This window comes from Oncorhynchus nerka, linkage group LG13, assembly GCF_034236695.1.
Source record: "Oncorhynchus nerka isolate Pitt River linkage group LG13, Oner_Uvic_2.0, whole genome shotgun sequence".
In the NCBI taxonomy this organism is placed as follows: Eukaryota; Metazoa; Chordata; class Actinopteri; order Salmoniformes; family Salmonidae; genus Oncorhynchus; species Oncorhynchus nerka.
In genome coordinates this window covers 94,821,868-94,842,470 of record NC_088408.1, presented here as the reverse complement: position 1 = coordinate 94,842,470, position 20,603 = coordinate 94,821,868, and the positions used below count along the sequence as shown (strand labels likewise).

At 46.6% G+C, this 20,603-nt stretch overlaps 1 protein-coding gene across 4 annotated transcripts in view; it reads left to right on the top strand.

Moving 5' to 3' along the window:
• The window catches only part of LOC115119639 (atos homolog protein B-like), a 56,963-nt gene extending 37,438 nt beyond the window's left edge, over positions 1-19,525 (top strand). For all 4 annotated transcript variants that reach the window (XM_029648496.2, XM_065026867.1, XM_065026868.1 and 1 more), the window contains 7 exons: positions 1-1,176; positions 13,368-13,426; positions 13,549-13,651; positions 13,930-14,088; positions 15,722-15,790; positions 16,746-16,960; positions 17,556-19,525. The exon at positions 1-1,176 is cut by the window's left edge and continues 431 nt beyond it. In XM_029648496.2, the coding sequence (XP_029504356.1) occupies positions 1-1,176; positions 13,368-13,426; positions 13,549-13,651; positions 13,930-14,088; positions 15,722-15,790; positions 16,746-16,960; positions 17,556-17,709 (1,935 nt within the window). In that variant the 3' untranslated portion in view covers positions 17,710-19,525. The remainder of the gene's footprint in view (positions 1,177-13,367; positions 13,427-13,548; positions 13,652-13,929; positions 14,089-15,721; positions 15,791-16,745; positions 16,961-17,555) is intronic.
• Positions 19,526-20,603: the final 1,078 nt, after the last annotated feature.

The following is a 20,603-nucleotide window of genomic DNA, read 5'->3' as shown; positions in this document are numbered from 1 at the left end:
CTCCCCAGAACCAGTGAGGCCCAGCCGGGGCAAGTCCAGCCGGGTCAGGTCCAGCGGACTGACAGGGTGGGGGTCAAGAGAGGACAGGGTGGGGTTCAAGAGGATTCCCATCTAACACACAAATGGCCCCACCTGGCTGGGGACCTCGACAGGGAAAGGGATGGAGGGGTGCTGTCAGGGTCAGGACCTGGGGTAGGATTGGATGTCGGAATGGGGATAGGGGTGGGGCAGGGGCCTGTATCCTCCTGCATCATGGTGGATCACAGAGACTCAGATGGGGGCCTGTCGCCTAGATCCCCCCCACCTGCACCCCTCTCTCCGGGCCACACCCCCGCCCGACGCCCTGCCCAGCACAATCATGACAGGCCCGTCCCCGACCTGTGGGCCCCGCTGTCGCCCAAACCATCCCCCATGGTCGAGCCCCACAGCCCTCCTGGCTCCCGCAGCCCCTTTCCCAGCATAGAGTCTCCTCCTGGGGGCGACGCGTCAGCCTGCTCCCTGGGCAATCCTGGAGGGTCTGGGGAGGGCTGCAGTAGTGGCTCCTCATTGGGACAGCATCAGCCCAACTACTGCCCCCGTGGGGCCCTTGGGGCATTCGACACCCGTAGCCCTCCTGGAGGACCTCCCCTCGGACCTCCAGGCTCCCTCTCCCACCGCTTCCTTCCCACCACAGACCCCCAGGAGCCTGGGGAGGGTAGGGAGTGGGGGGCCAAGCTGGAGTCCTCACCGCCCCATCCCAGTGCCGCCGCCTTCAACTCCACCAACGGCCTGAGCTCCGTGGAGAAGACCCCCAGCACCAGCGGCCCGAGCTCCGTGGAGAAGACCCCCAGCACCAGCGGCCTGAGCTCTGTGGAGAAGACCCCCAGCACCAGCGGCCTGAGCTCCGTGGAGAAGACCCCCAGCACCAGCGGCCTGAGCTCCGTGGAGAAGACCCCCAGCACCAGCGGCCTCCGTGGGATCTCTTCGGGTCCCTGCCCGGCCAAGAAGAAACTGCTATCATCCAGCGACACGGGAGAGTCGTGTTCGGAGGACGAGGGCCCCTCCACCTCTAAGAGGAGCCGTCTGGCCCTGCTGGCCCCGGGGTTAGGGCTGGCCTACTGCAGGGGCACCGATGCCAAGGCTGCCCCCTTCTGGAACCACCTGCTGCCCAACGCACGGGACCCAAACCACACCAAGGTGAGGGGCACAGACTAGCAAAAGCAGGCACATACAAACACCAGAGGAGACTGGTGGGAGGAGCTATAGGAGCACAGCCTCATTGTAATGGCTGTTATGGAATAAATGGAACGGTATCAAACACGTCAAACCACATGCTTGACTCTGTTTCCATTTATTCTATCCAGCCATTACAATGAGTTAGTTTTCCTTTTGCTCCTCCCACCAGCCTCCTCTAACACAGGCACGTATATACACACACACAAAGGCGCACACACACTAGAGTTGAATGGTTGGAACCCGGTTACCGAGAATTACAGAGATTTACTGCCCAAAACCTCTCCCGTTTCCCGGGATAAATAACTATAATTCATAATTATATGAACAGCATGGCTTAAAATTGAACTGTTAAATTATATAAATTATATATGTCTAAATCTGGCTTCTCTATGGCCTCTGCATGATGAATCATCGCTCAGGGTGGGGACAGACCATTTTTATTTATTTATTCATTTCACCTTTATTTAGCCAGGTAGACCAGTTGAGAACAAGTTCTCATTTACAACTGCGACCTGGCCAAGATAAAGCAAAGCAGTGCGACAAAAACAACGACGCAGAGTTACACATAAACAAATGTACAGTCAATAAACACAATAGAAAAATCTATGTACAGTGTGTGCAAATATAGAAGAGTAGGAAGGTAAGGCAATAAATAGGCCATAGAGGCAAAATAATTACAATTTAGTATTAACACTGGAGTGATAGATGTGCAGATGATGATGTGCAAGTAGAGATACTGGGGTGCAAAAGAGCAAGAGGGTAAGTAATAATATGGGGATGAGGTAGTTGGGTGTGCTATTTACAGATTGGCTGTGTATAGGTACAGTGATCAGTAAGCTGCTCTGACAGCTGATGCTTAAAGTTAGAGAGGGAGATATAAGACTCCAGCTTCAGTGATATTTGCAATTTGTTCCAGTCATTGGCAGCAGAGAACTGGAAGGAAAGGCGGCCAAAGGAAGTGTTGGCTTTGGGGAGGACCAGTGAAATATACCTGCTGGAACGTGTTGCCATTTTTTTTTTTTTATTTTACCTTTATTTAACTTGGCAAGTCAGTTAAGAACAAATTCTTATTTTCAAACACAGCCTAGGAGCAGTGGGTTACTGTCTTGTTCAGGGGCAGAATGACAGATCTTTACCTTGTCAGTTCAGGGATTCAATCTTGCAACCTTTTGGTTACTAGTCCAACGCTCTAACCACTAGGCTACCTTCCACTATGGTGACCAGTGAGCTGAGATAAGGCGGGGCTTTACCTAGCTAAGAATTATAGATGACCTGGAGCCAGTAGGTTTGGCGACGGATATGTAGTGAGGGCCAGGCAACGAGAGCATACAGGTCACAGTGGTGGGTAGTATATGGGGCTTTGGTGATAAAACGGATGGCACTGTGATAGACTGCATCCAGTTTGCTGAGTAGAGCATTGGAGGCTATTTTGTAAATGACATCGCCAAAGTCAAGGATCGGTAGGATAGTCAGTTTTACGATGGTATGTTTAGCAGCATGAGTGAAGGAGGCTTTGTTGCGAAATAGGAAGCCGATTCTAGATTTAATTTTAGATTGAAGATGCTTAACTTCTTGATGCACCCATCCCTTTAGCGGGATAATTTTCATCAACACGCTGAATTGCAGAGCGCCAAATTCAAATTAAATTACTAAAAATATTAAATTTTCATGAAATCACATGTGCAATATAGCAAAACACAGCTTAGCTTGTTGTTAATCCACCTGGCGTGTCAGATTTCAATACATCTTTTCGGCGAAAGTATTACAAGCGTTTATGTAAGAACATCTCTCTCAGTATCTCTCTCATATAATCGATAATATATCAACCGGGACTGTCGCTTTTTCAATAGGAGAGGGAGAGACAATGGCTACCCCACTCTGTTGCGCAAGCAAAACTCATGCGAACACCCAGCTATCCACTGACGCGATGTTATCTTTCTCGCTCATTTTTTCAAATTAAAAGCCTGAAACTATGTCTAAAGACTGTTGACACCTTGAGGAAGCAATAGGAAAAGGAATCTGGTTGATATCCCTTTAAATGGAGGCAAGGCATCCAATGGAACAGAGAGCTTTCAGGAAAAACAGCACTTCCTGGTTTGATTTTCCTCAGGTTTCCTCAGGTTATACTCACAGACAATATTTTGACAGTTTAGGAAACTTTAGAGTGTTTTCTATCCTAATCTGACAAGTATATGCATATTCTAGTTTCTGGGCCTGAGAAATAGGCAGTTTCAAATGGGCACGTTTTTTAGCCAAATCAAAAATCCTGCCCCCTACACTCAAGAAGTTTTAATGTGAGTCTGAAAGGAGAGTTTGCAGTCTAACCAGACGCCTAGGTATTTGTAGTTGTCCACATATTCTAGGTCAGAATTGTCCAGAGTAGTGATGCTAGTCAGACGGGCGGGTACGGGGAGCAATTGGTTGAAGAGCATGCACTTAGTTATACAAGCATTTAAAAGCAGTTGGAGGCCATGGAAGGAGTGTTGTATGGCGTTAAAGCTTGTTTGGCGATTTGTTAGCACAGTGTCCTGCGAAGGGCCAGATGTATACAGAATGGTGTCGTCTGCGTAGAGGTGGATCAGAGAATCACCATCAGCAAGAGCGACATCATTGATATATACAGAGTCGGACCGAGAATTGCTGCGGGGAACGCAGGTGTCACGCCCTGACCTTAGAGAGCCGGTTTATTTCTCTATTTGGTTAGGTCAGGGTGTGATGTGGGGTGGGCATTCTATGTTTTGTTTTCTATGTTTCTTTATTTCTATGTTTTGGACGGGTGTGGTTCTCAATCAGGGACAGCTGTCTATCGTTATCTCTGATTGGGAATCATACTTAGGTAGCCCTTTTTCCCTCCTTTCAGTGTGGGAAGTTAACTTAGTTAGAGGCATCATAGCCCTGTTAAGCTTTGTGGTTGTTTTGTACTGTTTATTGTTTTGTTGGCGACATTCTAATTAAGAGGAATATGTACGCTCACTACGCTGCACCTTGGTCCGATTCTTACGACGTCTGTGACAGAACTTCCCACCGCAAAGGACCAAGCAGCCTGGTAAAAAGGAGGACTGGACATGGGATGACACGGACGGCAAAGGATCCTGGACATGAGAGGAGATCCTGGCCGAAAGGGATGGCCTTCCATGGTAACAGGGCTAGAGTGGGCATCCAGTCAGGTCGGAGGGTGCAGGCTCAGCGCATCTGGCCGCCAGTACGTCTCTACGGCCCAGGATATCCTGCGCCGGCTCTGCGCACTGTGTCTCCGGTGCGTCTGCACAGCCCAGTGCGTCCTGTGCCTGCACTCCGCACGTGCCGGGCCAAAGTAACCATCCAGCCGGGACGGGTTGTGCAGGCTTTACGCTCAAGACCTCCAGTGCGCCTCCACGGCCCAGTGTATCCAGTGCCTCCGCCAAGAACCAAGACTCCTGTATGTCTCCCCAGCCTAGTGAGTCCTGTGCCTGTGCCCAGAACCAAGCCTCCTGTATGTCTCCCCAGCCTAGTGAGTCCTGTGCCTGTGCCCAGAACCAAGCCTCCTGTATGTCTCCCCAGCCTAGTGAGTCCTGTGCCTGTGCCCAGAACCAAGCCTCCTGTATGTCTTCCCATGCCTAGTGAGTCCTGTGCCTGTGCCCAGAACCAAGCCTCCTGTATGTCTCCCCAGGCTAGTGAGTCCTGTGCCTGTGCCCAGAACCAGGCCTCCTGTGCATCTCTCCAGTCCAGTGATGATCCATTGCACGAAGCCTCCAGTGATGATCCATGGCAAGAAGCCTCCAGTGATGATCCATGGCAAGAAGCCTCCAGTGATGATCCATGGCAAGAAGCCTCCAGTGATGATCCATGGCACGAAGCCTCCAGTGATGATCCATGGCACGAAGCCTCCAGTGATGATCCATGGCACGAAGCCTCCAGTGATGATCCATGGCACGAAGCCTCCAGTGATGATCCATGGCAAGAAGCCTCCAGTGATGATCAGTGGCACAAAGCCTCCAACGACGACCTCCAGTCCGGAGCCTCCAGCGAGGGTTACACATTCCAGGGCCCGCAGCGAGGAGGCCTGAAATGATCGATTATCGCGGATTTATCGGTGGTGACAGTGTTGACTAGCCTCAGTGCAGTGAGCAGCTGGGAGGAGGTGCTTTTATTCTCCATGGACTTTAGTGTCCCAAAACATTTTGGAATTAGTGCTACAGGAAGCAAATGTCTGTTAGGAAAGCTAAGGCTAGCGTTTTCAAACTGACTTGGGTATATTGGTTTCTGACTTCCCTGAAAAGTTGCATGTCACGGGGATATTCAATGCTATTGCAGAAAGCCACAGGATGTTTTTGTGCTGGTCAAGGGCAGTCAAGTCTGGAGTGAACCAAGGGGGCCATACCTTTTCTTAGTTGTACATTTTTTGAATGGGGCTTATTTAAGATAAATCACTTTTAAAGAATAACCAGGCATCCTCTACTGACGGGATGAGGTCAATATCCTTTCAGGATACCCGGGCCAGGTCAAATAGAAAGGCCTGCTCGCTGAAGTGTTTTAGGGAGCGTTTGACAGTGATGAGGGTGGTTGTTTGACAGCGGACCCATTACGCACGCAGGCAATGAGGCAGTGGTCGCTGAGATCCTGGTTGAAAACAGCAGAGGTGTATTTGGAGGGCAAGTTGGTCAGGATAATATCTATGAGGGTACCCATGGTTACAGATTTAGGGTTTCCATGGTAGGTTTCCTTGATCATTTGTGTTAGATTGAGGGCATCTAGCTTAGATTGTAGGACGGTCGGGGTGTTAAGCATATCCCAGTTTAGGTCACCTAGCAGTACGAACTCTGAAGATAGATGGGGGGCAATCAATTCACATATGGTGTCCAGGGCACAGCTGGGGGCTGAAGGGGGTCTATAACAAGCGGCAACGGTGAGAGACTTGTTTCTGGAAAGGTGGATTTTTAAAAGTAGAAGCTCGAATTGTTTGGGCACAGACCTGGAAAGTATGACATAACTCTGCAGGCTATCTCTGCAGTAGATTGCAACTCCGCCCCCTTTGGCAGTTCTATCTTGTCGGAAAATGTTGTAGTTATGAATGGAAATTTCAGGATTTTTGGTGGCCTTCCTACGCCAGGATTCAGACATGGCTAGGACATCTGGGTTGGCGGAGTGTGCTAAAGCAGTGAATAAAACAATCTTAGGGAGGAGGCTTCTGATGTTATCTCAGTATAGAGAGCAGTTCACAATGCATGTAGACCTATCACCTCATGGTAACTTTTTTTCTTGTGACAGGTAGGCCTACATTTGCTGCAGTATAGCCTATACTACAGTAATATAAAGACCGAATGCATGTCTAATTTACCCATTTCCATCTTGCTTTCAGGGTCACCTTGTTTTTTTAATGGTAAAGATTATTATTGTTTTAATTGCAGCTGCCGAGTTTTAAAACAGTTTATCTCTCAAATATTGTAGTACTCTCTGTCTTTCTCTCCATGAACTCCATTCAAATTGAATCCAAAATAGATAACCCTGTTCTAGACCTATATATAGCCCTCTAAATAGATATCCTAGCCTACCTCTTTCAGGTAATATATTCAATGTAGTATTCGCCTTATATTTAGCTAATTGATGATGGGTTATACATAATAAGCTTCAAACGTATAGCCTCTGTCTCTTGCGCAATATGTACTCACCTGTGCTTTTTTGTTGTTGTTGCATTTAACAGTTATTTATTCAGACCCATAACCATTTAATCTTTGTGAAAATAAGTGAAAGCCTTGTGCATCTAGTCTTATATTATTCAAGGATGTCATTAGACTAATGAAGACGAGGAAAGTCATTTAATTGAACTGTTGAAAGCGAGGAAGGAATGAAGCAACAACAAAGAGAGAGAGGGGAGGGAGGTAGGCTAATAACATGTTGGGGGATTATTATGAAAGGCGTCAGCCTACTAATTATACAAATAGGCCCTATTGCATGTCAAAATGTACATTTGCTAGCCTATACCTGTAACTTTGTAGGCCGCATGTGCTGCTCCAGTCCATTTAATACAGTATACTAGTTATAATACAATACAGTTCACACTCAAAAAGATTAGCCTACTGGAGCTAGTTTAATTTATTTATCCAAGAGAACATATAGCTAGCTACATCTATGGGCTTTTATGTTTTTCTGTCGTGTGTAATGTGCAGTAGCTTTTATCATATACAGTATGTATTGGATAATGGCCCAATCATTTGGGCTTTTTGGGGGGTTTAGGTTCATTAGCTAGCGCCCCCGACTAGCATCACTACTCTGGACGGTTCTGACTTAGAATATGTGGACAACTACAAATACCTAGGTGTCTGGTTAAACTGTAAACTCTCCTTCCAGACTCACATTAAGCATCTCCAATACAAAATTAAATCTAGAATCGGCTTCCTATTTCGCAACAAAGCATCCTTTCACTCATGCTGCCAAACATACCCTCGTAAAACTGACCATCCTACCGATCCTCGACTTCGGCGATGTCAATTACAAAATAGCCTCCAACACTCTACTCAGCAAATTAGATGTAGTCTATCACAGTGCCATCCGTTTTATCACCAAAGCCCCATATACTACCCACCATTGCGACCTGTAGCCTCTCATTGTTTGGCCCTCGCTTCATACTCGTCGCCAAACCCGCTGTCTCCAGGTCATCTATAAGTCTTTGCCAGGTTAAGACCTGCCTTATCTCAGCTCACTGGTCACCATAGCAACACCCACCCGTAGCACGCGCTCCAGCAGGTATATCTCACTGGTCATCTCCAAAGCCAACTCCTCCTTTGTCCGCCTTTCCTTACAGGTCTCTGCTGCCAATGACTGGAACGAACTGCAAAAATCACTGAAGCTGGAGACTTATATCTGCCTCACTAACTTTAAGCATCAGCTGTCAGAGCAGCTTACTGATCACTGCACCTGTACACAGCCCATCTGTAAATAGCCCATCCAACTACCTCATCCCCATATTGTTATTTATTTTTGCTCTTTTGCACCCCAGTATCTCTACTTTCACATCATCATCGCAACATCTATTACTCCAGTATTAATGCTAAATTGTAATTATTTCGCCACTATGGCCTATTTATTGCCTTACCTCTCTAATCTTACTACATTTGCACACACTGTATATAGATTTTTCTGTGTTTATTGACTCTACGTTTGTTTGTGTAACTCTGCGTTGTTGTTTTTGTCGCACTGCTTTGCTTTATCTTGGCCAGGTCGCAGTTGTAAATGAGAATTTGTTCTCAACTGGCCTACCTGGTTAAATAAAGGTGAAAAAAATAAATATTAAATGTCATTAATATAGGGCTCGACTCATCAGGCTAGATCAAAGCTCTAATCAAATCCAGACATATTAATATGCTTTATAATGCATTATAATGCTTTTGAATGACACTTCCGGTTTTGGAGGGATATACCAGGTTACCAGGAGAAAAGTGATTTATTCTCAGGATGGAACATTTGTAAAATACCAGGAAAATCTTCAACCCTAACGCTGCACACACACACACACACACACACACACACACACACACACACACACACACACACACACACACACACACACACACACACACACACACACACACACACACACACACACACACACACACACACACACACAGCTTTCAGGCTTGTCATTGTCTGACATTTAATAAGAGGATGAACAGCCAGTGGGTTAGAGGGGGAGAGCTGTTCCAGTAAAACAGACAGGGGTGAGAATGAAAGACTGAGTTAGATGGTCCAAGAGAATGAAACATGATGAGGGTGAAAGAGGAAAAGAAAGAGGAAAGGGAGAGAAGAAGAGAGAGGAAGAGAGTGATGGATTCCCAGGCTGGTCATTATGAACACACCATGTATGGTGCTGGAACCAGCCGAGTGGCTCCAGAATCAAGTCTATTGAGGTGGCCTCCATTGTTCTTGCTACACTACATGTTCCGCCTGCCTGTGTCGCTGTCGCCCCAATACAACCCCACCTCCCTACAAAACCACACAGGTCTTTCTGGCTCACCCGTTTAGATACCGAACCACTGGCTTCCAGAAGCACTTTTCCTATTTAGTGCACTACTTTTGAATAGGGCACTTTTGACCGTGGTGCTCTGGTCAAAGTTTGTGCACTACATAGAGAATAGGGTGTCCCATTTGGGACACAGGGTAGGTAGAGGATGGGGGGGGGTGTTGCCCTGGTGAGTGACAAAGAGGGAGAGATACAGGGAGGAAAAAGGGGAAGTGAAAAGTGAAGGAAAGGGGTAGGTAGGGAGTATAACATGGAGAGAAAGAGACACAGAGAGAGACACAGAGAGAGAGAGAGACATGTCCACAGTGTGTGTGAGGATAGACCAGGCTGACATAGCCCCAGTGGAGGGGACAGCTACAGTAGAGAGGACCTGGCTAAAGAGGGGATAGCTGGAGCGGACCTGATTAGAGAGGGGATAGCTAGAGAGGGGCTAGCTAGTCAATTGTTAGCTAGTGAGATGCTAGCTACAGAGGCGTTAGCCTTGGAAGGGTTAGCGCCAGAGGAGGTGGGTAGCCAGGACTGGGTAACCCTTAGTACGAGTGGTAGTTTGGACATGGGGAATGTGTTTGTGTCTGAAGCAGCATCCTGGACTCTCTGCCCGGTAAGTAGTGAATACGTACTGATATTCACACACACAGTGTACACACATATTGATACACAGGCAGGTATGTACCTTCATTACTCAACTGCATTTGTTATTGTGTTTATTGCGTGTGTAATGCACTATGAACTATGTATGTATTTGTGTAGAAATGGAAATATATATTCCTCTTCTGGCTGTGTTGGGTGGAGATTATAAGAGTACATGGCCATTTAAGCCCAGATTGTTCTTCAAGATGTTCAAACGTTCATAGATGACCAGCAGTGTCAAATAATAATCACAGTGGTTGTAGAGGGTGCAACAGATCAGTACCTCAGGAGTAAATGTCAGTTGGCTTTTCATAGCCGAGCATTCAGAGGTCGAGACAACAGGTCAAATGTCTTTTTACTGTTGTTTTATTTCTTTACTTACATACACACACACACACACACACACACACACACATACCTTCTTCTTTTTTTCGCACCTTTGGTTAGAGCCTGTAAGTAAGCATTTCACTGTAAGGTCTACACCTGTTGTATTCAGCATTTCACTGTAAGGTCTACACCTGTTGTATTTGGGCGCACGTGACAAATAAACTTTGATTTGATTTGCGGTAGAGAACGAGAGAGTCAAAAACAGCAGGTCTGGGACAAGGTCGCACGTCCACTGAACAGGTCAGGGTGCCTTAGCCGCAAGCAGCTCAGGTCCTCCAGGAGGGGAGGGAGAGAGAATTAGAGGGAGCATACTTAAACTCACACAGCACACCAGATAAGACAGGAGAATTACACCAGATATAACAAACTGACCCTAGCCCCCTGGCACATAGACTATTACAGCATAGATACTGGAGGCTGAGACAGAGGGGGTCAGGAGACACTGTGGCCCCGTCTGAAGATACCCCCGGACAGGGCCAACCAGGCAGGATATAACCCCACCCACTTTGCCAAGGCACAGCCCCCACACCACTAAAGGCATATCAACAGACCACCAACTTACTAACCTGAGACAAGGCTGAGACTATAGCCAACGGAAGATCTCCTCCACCGCACGTGCCCGTGGGGGAGCAAAACTGGACAGGAAGATCATGTCAGTGACTCAACCCACTCAAGTGACGCAACCCCTCCTAGGGACGGCATGGAAGAGCACCAGTAAGCCAGTGACTCAGCCCCTGTAATAGGGTTAGAGGCAGAGAATCCCAGTAGAGAAAGGGGAACCGGCCAGGCAGAGACGGCAATGGCGGTTCGTCGCTCCAGTGCCTTGCCCTTCACCTTCGCACCCTTGGGCCAGACTACACTCAATCACAGGACCTACTGAAGAGATGAGTCTTCAGTAAAGACTTAAAGGTCGAGACCGAGTCTGCGTCTCTCACATGGTTAGGCAGGCCATTCCATAGAAATGGAGCTCTATAGGAGAAAGCCCTGCCTCCAGCTGTTTACTTAGAAATTCTAGAGACAATAAGGAGGCCTGTGTCTTGTGACCGTAGCGTACATGTAGGTATGTACGGCAGGACCAAATCAGAGAGATAGATAGGAGCAAGCCCATGTAATGCTTTGTAGGTTAGCAGTAAAACCTTAATCAGCCCTTGCCTTGACAGGAAGCCAGTGTAGAGAGGCTAGCACTGGAGTAATATGATCACATTTTTGTGTTCCAGTCAAGATTCTAGCAGCTGTGTTTTGCACAAGCTGAAGTTTATTCAGTGCTTTATCCGGGTAGCTGGAAAGTGGAGCATTGCAGTAGTCTAATCTAGAAATAACTAAAGCATGGATTAGCTTTTCTGCATCATTTTTGGACAGAAACTTACTGATTTACAATGTTACGAAGATGTTCGTCAAAAGAGAGATCAGGATCCAGAGTAACGCAGAGGTCCTTCAGGGTTTCCAATCTCTCCAGAAGAGTGTGGTGATCGAAAGCAGCACTAAGGTCTAGGAGCACGAGGACAGAATGCAGAGCCTCGGTCTGACGCCATTAAAAGGTCATTTACCACCTTCACGAGTGCAGTCTCGGTGCTATGATGGGGTCTTAAACCAGACTGAAGCATTTCGTACACATTGTTTGTCTTCAGGAAGGCAGTGAGTTGCTGCGCAACAGCTTTTTCTAAAATGTTTGATGGGAATGGGAGATTCGATATAGGCCGATAGTTTTTATATTTTCTGGGTCAAGGTTTGGCTTTTTCAAGAGCGGCTTTATTACTGCCACTTTTAGTGAGTTTGGTACACATCTGTTTGATAGATCATGATTATCATGACAGTTTGAGCATGACAGTAATATCAATGTTTTTCATCGGAGCTGGATTGCGCTAATCCATGTATTCTCCTTCCTGTTTTCTTTATTTTGCTCTCGCTCTTCCTTTCTCTCTCTCATTCTGTCTTTCTGTCTCTCGTTCTGTCCATCTGTCTCTTGTTCTGTCCATCTGTCTCTTGTTCTGTCCATCTGTCTCTTGTTCTGTCCATCTGTCTCTTGTTCTGTCCATCTGTCTCTTGTTCTGTCCTTCTGTCTCTCGTTCTGTCCATCTGTCTCTTGTTCTGTCCTTCTGTCTCTTGTTCTGTCCTTCTGTCTCTTGTTCTGTCCATCTGTCTCTTGTTCTGTCCTTCTGTCTCTTGTTCTGTCCATCTGTCTCTTGTTCTGTCCATCTGTCTCTTGTTCTGTCCATCTGTCTCTTGTTCTGTCCATCATCTGTTCTGTCCATTGTTCTGTCCATCTGTCTCTTGTTCTGTCCTTCTGTCTCTCGTTCTGTCCTTCTGTCTGTCTCGTTCTGTCCTTCTGTCTCTTGTTCTGTCCTTCTGTCTCTTGTTCTGTTCTGTCTCCTTCTGTCCTCTCTTGTTCTGTCTCTTGTTCTGTCTGTCTCTTGTTCTGTCTTGTTCTGTCTGTCTCTTGTTCTGTCCATCTGTCTCTCGTTCTGTCCTTCTGTCTCTCGTTCTGTCCTTCTGTCTCTTGTTCTGTCCATCTGTCTCTTGTTCTGTCCATCTGTCTCTTGTTCTGTCCATCTGTCTCGTTCTGTCCATCTGTCCCTTGTTCTGTGTCTCGTTCTGTCCATCTGTCCCTTGTTCTGTCTCTCGTTCTGTCCTTCTGTCTCTTGTTCTGTCTTTCTGTCTCTTGTTCTGTCCTTCTGTCTCTTGTTCTGTCCTTCTGTCTCTTGTTCTGTCCATCTGTCTCTTGTTCTGTCTCTCGTTCTGTCTCTCGTTCTGTCCCTTGTTCTGTCTCTCGTTCTGTCCCTTGTTCTGTCTCTCGTTCTGTCCGTCTGTCTCTCGTTCTGTCCGTCTGTCTCTCGTTCTGTCCGTCTGTCTCTCGTTCTGTCCGTCTGTCTCTCGTTCTGTCCGTCTGCCCCTTGTTCTGTCTCTCGTTCTGTCCATCTGTCCCTTGTTCTGTCTCTCGTTCTGTCCATCTGTCTCTCGTTCTGTCCATCTGTCCCTTGTTCTGTCTCTCGTTCTGTCCATCTGTCTCTCGTTCTGTCCGTCTGTCTCTCGTTCTGTCCGTCTGTCCCTTGTTCTGTCCATCTGTCTCTCGTTCTGTCCATCTGTCCCTTGTTCTGTCTCTCGTTCTGTCCATCTGTCTCTTGTTCTCGTCCTCCTTCAGAGTTTATCAGAATGCAGAGGAGCCAGCAGGAGGCTGAAAAGTGGGATGCGCCTGAAAAGGTATGTTCACTTTCTACCTTCTTAGTTGATCCATGTGTAGTCATCATTTCAGAAACATCCTCTGTAATTATGTGACTTAACCACGGCTAACTTATGTTCTTAAAAAATATGTGTGTGTGCAGTCGACAGCTATGTAGTGGGCGGCGTACAGACACCTTGGGTCGCACTGCTCGGTCCGGCTGGCCCTCTTCTTCCATCAGCCGTTCACTACTGGGTAACTTTGAGGTATGATACACACACACACACACACACACACACAGCTACTCATTTAGCACAGCAGACATACACAACATATCACAGTACATTCTTAACAAATAATACAAAATGAAGTGTGACGTACTATCAGTAACTGAATTTATTTCAGTATGATGTATGATGGTATTTTGTCAGAATTTGAGTTTCTACCAAATATCTAGAGAGATTTACAACATTCCTCGTGGCCATAGAAGTAGCTGTGCTTTGAAGTGGGTCTTCCTCACTCTTCCTTGTTGTTTCTTCTCCAGGAGTCGATCCTGAAGGGTCGTTTCTCTCCGTCGGGTCGTATCGAGGGCTTCACAGCAGAGATCGGTGCCAGCGGATCCTACTGCCCTCAACACGCCACTCTGCCTGTACACGTCACCTACTACGACATCTCAGAGCACAGCGCACCCTCACCCTTCCTGGTTAGTGTGTGTGTGTGTGTGAAATGATGTTAACCTCCTAATGTCAATGGCCACGCCACTGTGGAAATATAGAGACTGTTGTTCTGCTTCTCAATCCGCATATGTAGGTCTTCTTAGTCTGCAGTGAAAGGTGACAGAGTTAGAGCAGTGTTTGTTAGACCACAAGACATCCTGAAAATCAGCCTTCTCACAAAATTGTCGGTAGTGTCCGAACGGTTTGGCCTATAAAACTCTATGGAAAGATGAGACTCTCCCGAACACGATGGCGTTCTCCGTTTTCCTCTACGATCCCCACAAGCGTCTTGTGGACTCGTCTGAAGTTGCTACAGTCGATCTGCCAACTTCTGTCTGTGGCATCAGAACAGTTTGGTTCACACACTGTTTAGTTCCAGAAATAAGCCATGTAATACATATAACAAAACCGTTCTTATATAGGACAGACACTTCAAAACAAACTTCCTTTGTTTTTTGGGGGGGACAATCTGTTCCATGTAGTGAATATTTGATTCGATGCGTTTGGGTTAATAGCGGTAATGCCGAATGGAACAGGAACAGAAACAAATGATAGTTATTTTCAGAGTGATATTATTTGAATTTTTTTATTTTTTACAACCCCTAGTTGCTGCATCCATTTTTAGGCATATAAATAAATTATATACATTGATTCTTGAAGACTATAACCTGTAAATGCCTCATGGGCTTCAGTTTAGTCGTCGTACCCCATCAGAACCCAAGATATTGTCGTACCCCATCAGAACCCAACATATTGTCGTACCCCATCAGAACCCAACATATCGTCGTACCCCATCAGAACCCAACATATGACCTTGTTTAACTCCAGTCGTCGTACCCCATCAGAACCCAAGATATTGTCGTACCCCATCAGAACCCAACATATTGTCGTACCCCATCAGAACCCAACATATGACTTTGTTTAACTCCAGTCGTCGTACCCCATCAGAACCCAACATATGACCTTGTTTAACTCCAGTCGTCGTACCCCATCAGAACCCAACATATGACCTTGTTTAACTCCAGTCGTTGTACCCCATCAGAACCCAACATATGACCTTGTTTAACTCCAGTCGTCGTACCCCATCAGAACCCAACATATGACCTTGTTTAACTCCAGTCGTCGTACCCCATCAGAACCCAACACATGACCTTGTTTAACTCCAGTCGTCGTACCCCATCAGAACCCAACACATGACCTTGTTTAACTCCAGTCGTCGTACCCCATCAGAACCCAACACATGACCTTGTTTAACTCCAGTCGTCGTACCCCATCAGAACCCAACACATGACCTTGTTTAACTCCATTGAATGTAAACAATGTACCTGTGAATGTGTGTAGCTTCAAAACATGGTTAAACTATAATGTGTATATCATGTATGGTCAGTCCTGGCATCCATAGCTCTGTCTATTAATTGGAGTGATGACATTTCTCCAGCTTTTTAGCGAAAACAGGGGAGGGGTCACGCTTTGTTATTGTTTCAATTAAAGATTCTAGCTTGAAATAATTTCAAAAGTAAAGTCACACAAGAAGAATAGACACCTGCACACTGTTGAATGCTCTCGCAGTTTAGTGAGTGCAACTTCTCGACGTGAAGACAGCTCATCTCTCTGTTGTAGGGGGTGATCTCCTTGGAGCCTTTAGGAAAGAAGGGATACAGCGTACCCAAAGCAGGGACCACCCAAGTGGTGAGTATCATGGTCCTCTCTTTCTCTCTCTCTCCATCTCTGTGTCTCTCTGCGTCTCTCTCCATGTCTCTGTCTCTCTCTGTCTCTCTCCATCTCTCTTTCTGTCTCTCTCTCTCCATCTCTGTCTGTGTCTCTCTCCATGTCTCTTTCTCTCTCTGTCTCTCTCCATCTCTCTTTCTGTCTCTCTCTCTCCATCTCTGTGTGTCTCTCTGTGTCTCTCCCCATGTCTCTCCATCTCTCTCTCTTTTTCTGTCTCTCTCTCTCCATCTCTGTCTCTCTCCATGTCTCTCCATCTCTCTCTCTCTCTCTCTCTCTCTCTCCATGTCTCTTTCTCTCTCTGTGTCTCTCTCTCTCCATCTATTTTTCTGTCTCTCTCTCCATCTCTCTGTCTCTCTCTGTGTCTCTCTCCATGTCTCTCCATCTCTCTTTACCTCTCCATCTCTCTCCATGTCTCTTTCTCTCTCTGTCTCTCTCTCTCTCTCCATCTCTCTTTCTGTCTCTCTCTCTCCATCTCTGTCTGTGTCTCTCACCATGTCTCTATCTCTCTCTCTGTCTGTCTCTGTGTCTCTCTGTCTGTCCCTCTGTCTGTCTCTCTCTCTCTGTCTCTCTCCATCTCTCTGTCTCTCTTTCTCTTTCCATCTCTCTGTCTGTCTCTGTCTCTCTCTCTCTGTTACTCTCACTCCTTTTTCTTTCTCTTCTCTATACTTTGTAATCTCTTGTTGAGTCTTTTTGTTGTAAAACGTAATTGGCCCTAGTATGCACGGGCTTGCATGGATCTAGCACAATGGGCACAGCAATGGCTAACATCTCCATGTTCCCTTCTCAGACCTTATTCAAATGCTTGACCTTGTTTAGAGTGTTTTTCATGAATGAGTCCACAGATCTTATTCAATCTCAATTGAACAAGTCTTATAAACGGGTATCATATTCAATATCTCCATATTCTCTCCATCAGACCTTATTCAACCCCAATAAAACTGTGGTGAAGATGTTCCTCGTGACCTATAACTTTGGGGACATGCCCGTCAATCACATGACCTTCCTTCGTCACCGCATCTTCCTGGTTCCCGTTGAGGAGGCGGGGCCAGAGGCGAAGGGGGGTGGGCCTCCAGAGCCCAGGGCCACGCCCACAGAGAGGAGGAAGATTCTCTGCTACCTGATACACCTCAGGTACTGTCTGGTCATTGGTTGGTTGATTTTAAAGTGGAGTTTGGTGTGGACATTGTATTTTTCTGGATGGTTTGTATGGCATGTGCAGTACGCTTGGGATGGGATGCACTTATTGTTTGGAATGTCTGTCTATCCCTCCCTCCCTCCCTCGTTCCTTCCTTCCTTCCCTCGTTCCTTCCTTCCTTCCCTCGTTCCTTCCCTCCCTCGTTCCTTCCCTCCCTCGTTCCTTCCCTCCCTCGTTCCTTCCTCCCTCCCTCCCTCCCTCGTTCCTTCCTTCCCTCGTTCCTTCCCTCCCTCGTTCCTTCCCTCCCTCGTTCCTTCCCTCCCTCCCTCCATCCATCCATCCATCCATCCATGCACACACCTGTTTATTTATTTCTTTGTTTCTTTGTTGAAAACAAAGACAGACTGTAGAGCATTTCAGAACCATGCTGAATGTTTAGAAATGTAATCAAAGGAATTGACTTTGTCTTTCAGGTTGTTTTGCTGATCAGTCATTGTGCCAGAGACGCCCTCATTTGACGGAGCTTAGCTTAGTAGCTTTACACACAAATGTATTAACAGTGATGGTTCTGCTTTGTTTTCAATCTCCTAGATTCCAGAGCTCTAAATCTGGGAAGATCTACTTGCACAACGATATCCGGCTGCTATTCTCCCGCAAGTCCATCGAGGTGGACACGGGGATCCCTTACGAGCTCAAATCTTTCACCGAGGTGCCAAGAAACCCCAAATACTCCCCCCGCGTGTGAGCCTATGATGAACCCGCGACCCCTGACCCCATCACCAACGCAGCCCATTCCTGGAACTGGGCACAGAGAGATAAACAGACAGACATGGACAAGAAAACTTGAAAATATTATTCATTCAAACACACGCAAATATACTGAGTATACAAAACATTAAGGACACCTTCCCTAATATTGAGTTGCACTCCCTCTATTGCCCTCAGAACAGCCTCGGTTCATCAGGTTATGGACTCTACAAGGTGTTGAAAGCGTTTCACAGGGATGCTGGACCATGTTGACTCCAATGCTTCCTACAGTTGTGTCAAGTTGGCTGGATGTCCTTTGGGTGGTGGACCATTCTTCACACGGGAAACTGTTGAGCGTTAAAAACCCAGCAGCGTTGCAGTTCTTGATACAAACAGGTGCTCCTGGCACCTGCTACCACACCCTGTTCAAAGGCACTTCAATCTTTTGTCTTGCCCATCCACCCTCTGATTGGCTCACAGACACAATCCATGTCTCAATTGTGTCAAGGCTTAAACATCCTTCTTTAACCCGTCTCCTCCCCTTAATCTACACTGATTGAAGTGGATGGAACAAGTGACATCTATTTGGGACCAAAGCTTTCATCTAGATTCACCTGGTCATGGAAAGAGCAGGTGTACTTAATGTTTTGTACAGTCAGTGTATATACATACACAGAAACACACAAAATGCACAGACAAGCATCGATCAATACATGCACACAGGCAAAGCAGCCTCACGTGTATACACACAACTCACAGTACACATGAACACTCGGTGGTGAAACTCATCTAGAGTTGAGTGTTAACATGCCTTGTGACTAACCTAAAAAACAGTTTTCCTCTCGAGCCGTTCGTTTCACACACAAACAGTGGTTTACTCTGCCTGCACCCGCCCCCCCCTCCCCAATGGTGGACCAATGACAACTCTGCACCCGCCCCCCCTCCCCAATGGTGGACCAATGAAAACTCTGCACCCGCCCCCTCCCCAATGGTGGACCAATGACAACTCTGCACCCGCCCCCTCCCCAATGGTGGACCAATGACAACTCTGCCACCGCAACCAGCCAGTCAATAGAACGCCGGGGAGCCGCTAATGACGCACACTTTGTAAGAAGAGGACTGGAGAGCCTTAAAACAAGCACATCCCAGTAAGGGGGAGGGGCACAAAACAAACGTTATTAAACCATTCAACTGGAGAAGAGTTGAGAGAAGAAGAGAGACAGAGGAACACTAGTGAAACAACGACTGAATTCAATCAATTGAAGAATAAAGATTGGACGTCAGATGTTTGACACAATTCCTGCAAACGCCAAAACAATTGGCTACACTCAGGACTTGTACTGTACTGTTTTGATTGAAGCCTACAGATGATCCAGTGTGCCCTCCCCCATTTCAAGCATCATGGTACGGACCACTGTGTAGGTAGGATGCAAGGGTAAGGGGAACATACCATGGTGTAGGTGGGCCCCTTTTTATGTAGACTGGCGGAGGGACACTGTGTTTTACTTTATTTTCTGTTCAAAACAGTCCGAAATGGGAGCAGAAAAGAAACAACTGTAGTATTTCATTTGTTTTTTCAAATGTCTTAAATAGCAATATGCTGCATAAATAGAGTGTGTTTTCATTCAGACTACTGTCTGCATCCCAAAAGGACCCCTATTCCCTATATAGTACACTACTTGTGACCAGAGGTCTATGGGTCCTCTATATAGAGCCCTATGGGTCCTGGTCACAAGTAGTGCACTACATAGGGAATAGGGGGGCCTTTTGGGACACAGACTTTCTCTGTGGAGATGGCATTGGAGTGAGGGGAGGGGGGCAGTGATGGGAGGGAGGGGAGGGAGGAAATAGGGGTGGGATGAGAGGGTGGGTATTTAATATGGAAAATATTTCAAATTAAACTCAGCGATTGGCGAGTATAACCTGTCTTGATTTTTTTATGCTGTCATGCTATGTTGTGTACCGATATTGTATCTTCAATACCTTCATCTCTGTTTGACCAAGTTTTCACCTGACGACAGTTTCACAACTTAGAATTTAGAGACTCGTGGGTTCAGATACTGTTGTGTTCAGTCCACTGTCCATCCAGAGTCACACATAATGCCCTCTGTAGTGGTGGGAAAAAACACACTGTAATACACCTCAATACTGCCCCGAGGGTCCCTCTAAAACACACTGTAATACACCTCAATACTGCCCCGAGGGTCCCTCTAAAACACACTGTAATACACCTCAATACTGCCCTGAGGGTCCCTCTAAAACACACTGTAATACACCTCAATACTGCCCTGAGGGTCCCTCTAAAACACACTGTAATACACCTCAATACTGCCCCGAGGGTCCCTCTAAAACACACTGTAATACACCTCAATACTGTAATACACCCCTGAGGGTCCCTCTAAAACACACTGTAATACACCTCAATACTGCCCCGAGGGTCCCTCTAAAACACACTGTAATACACCTCAATACTGCCCCGAGGGTCCCTCTAAAACACACTGTAATACACCTCAATACTGCCCTGAGGGTCCCTCTAAAACACACTGTAATACACCTCAATACTGCCCTGAGGGTCCCTCTAAAACACACTGTAATTCACCTCAATACTGCCTTGAGGGTCCCTCTAAAACAAACTGTAATAGACCTCAATACTGCCCTGAGGGCCCCTCTAAAACACACTATAATAGACCTCAATACTGCCCTGAGGGTCCCTCTAAAACATACTGTAATATACCTCAATACTGTCCTGAGGGTCCCACACTCTCATGTATTATAGAGGGGATCTGAACTGGAGTTTAAGGCAAGGATTCAATCTGATCACGCTTTGTCAGCTTTGCGCCATTTGAAGGTAATTTCTGATTGATGCTACATTTGCAGCTTTTACTGTGAATG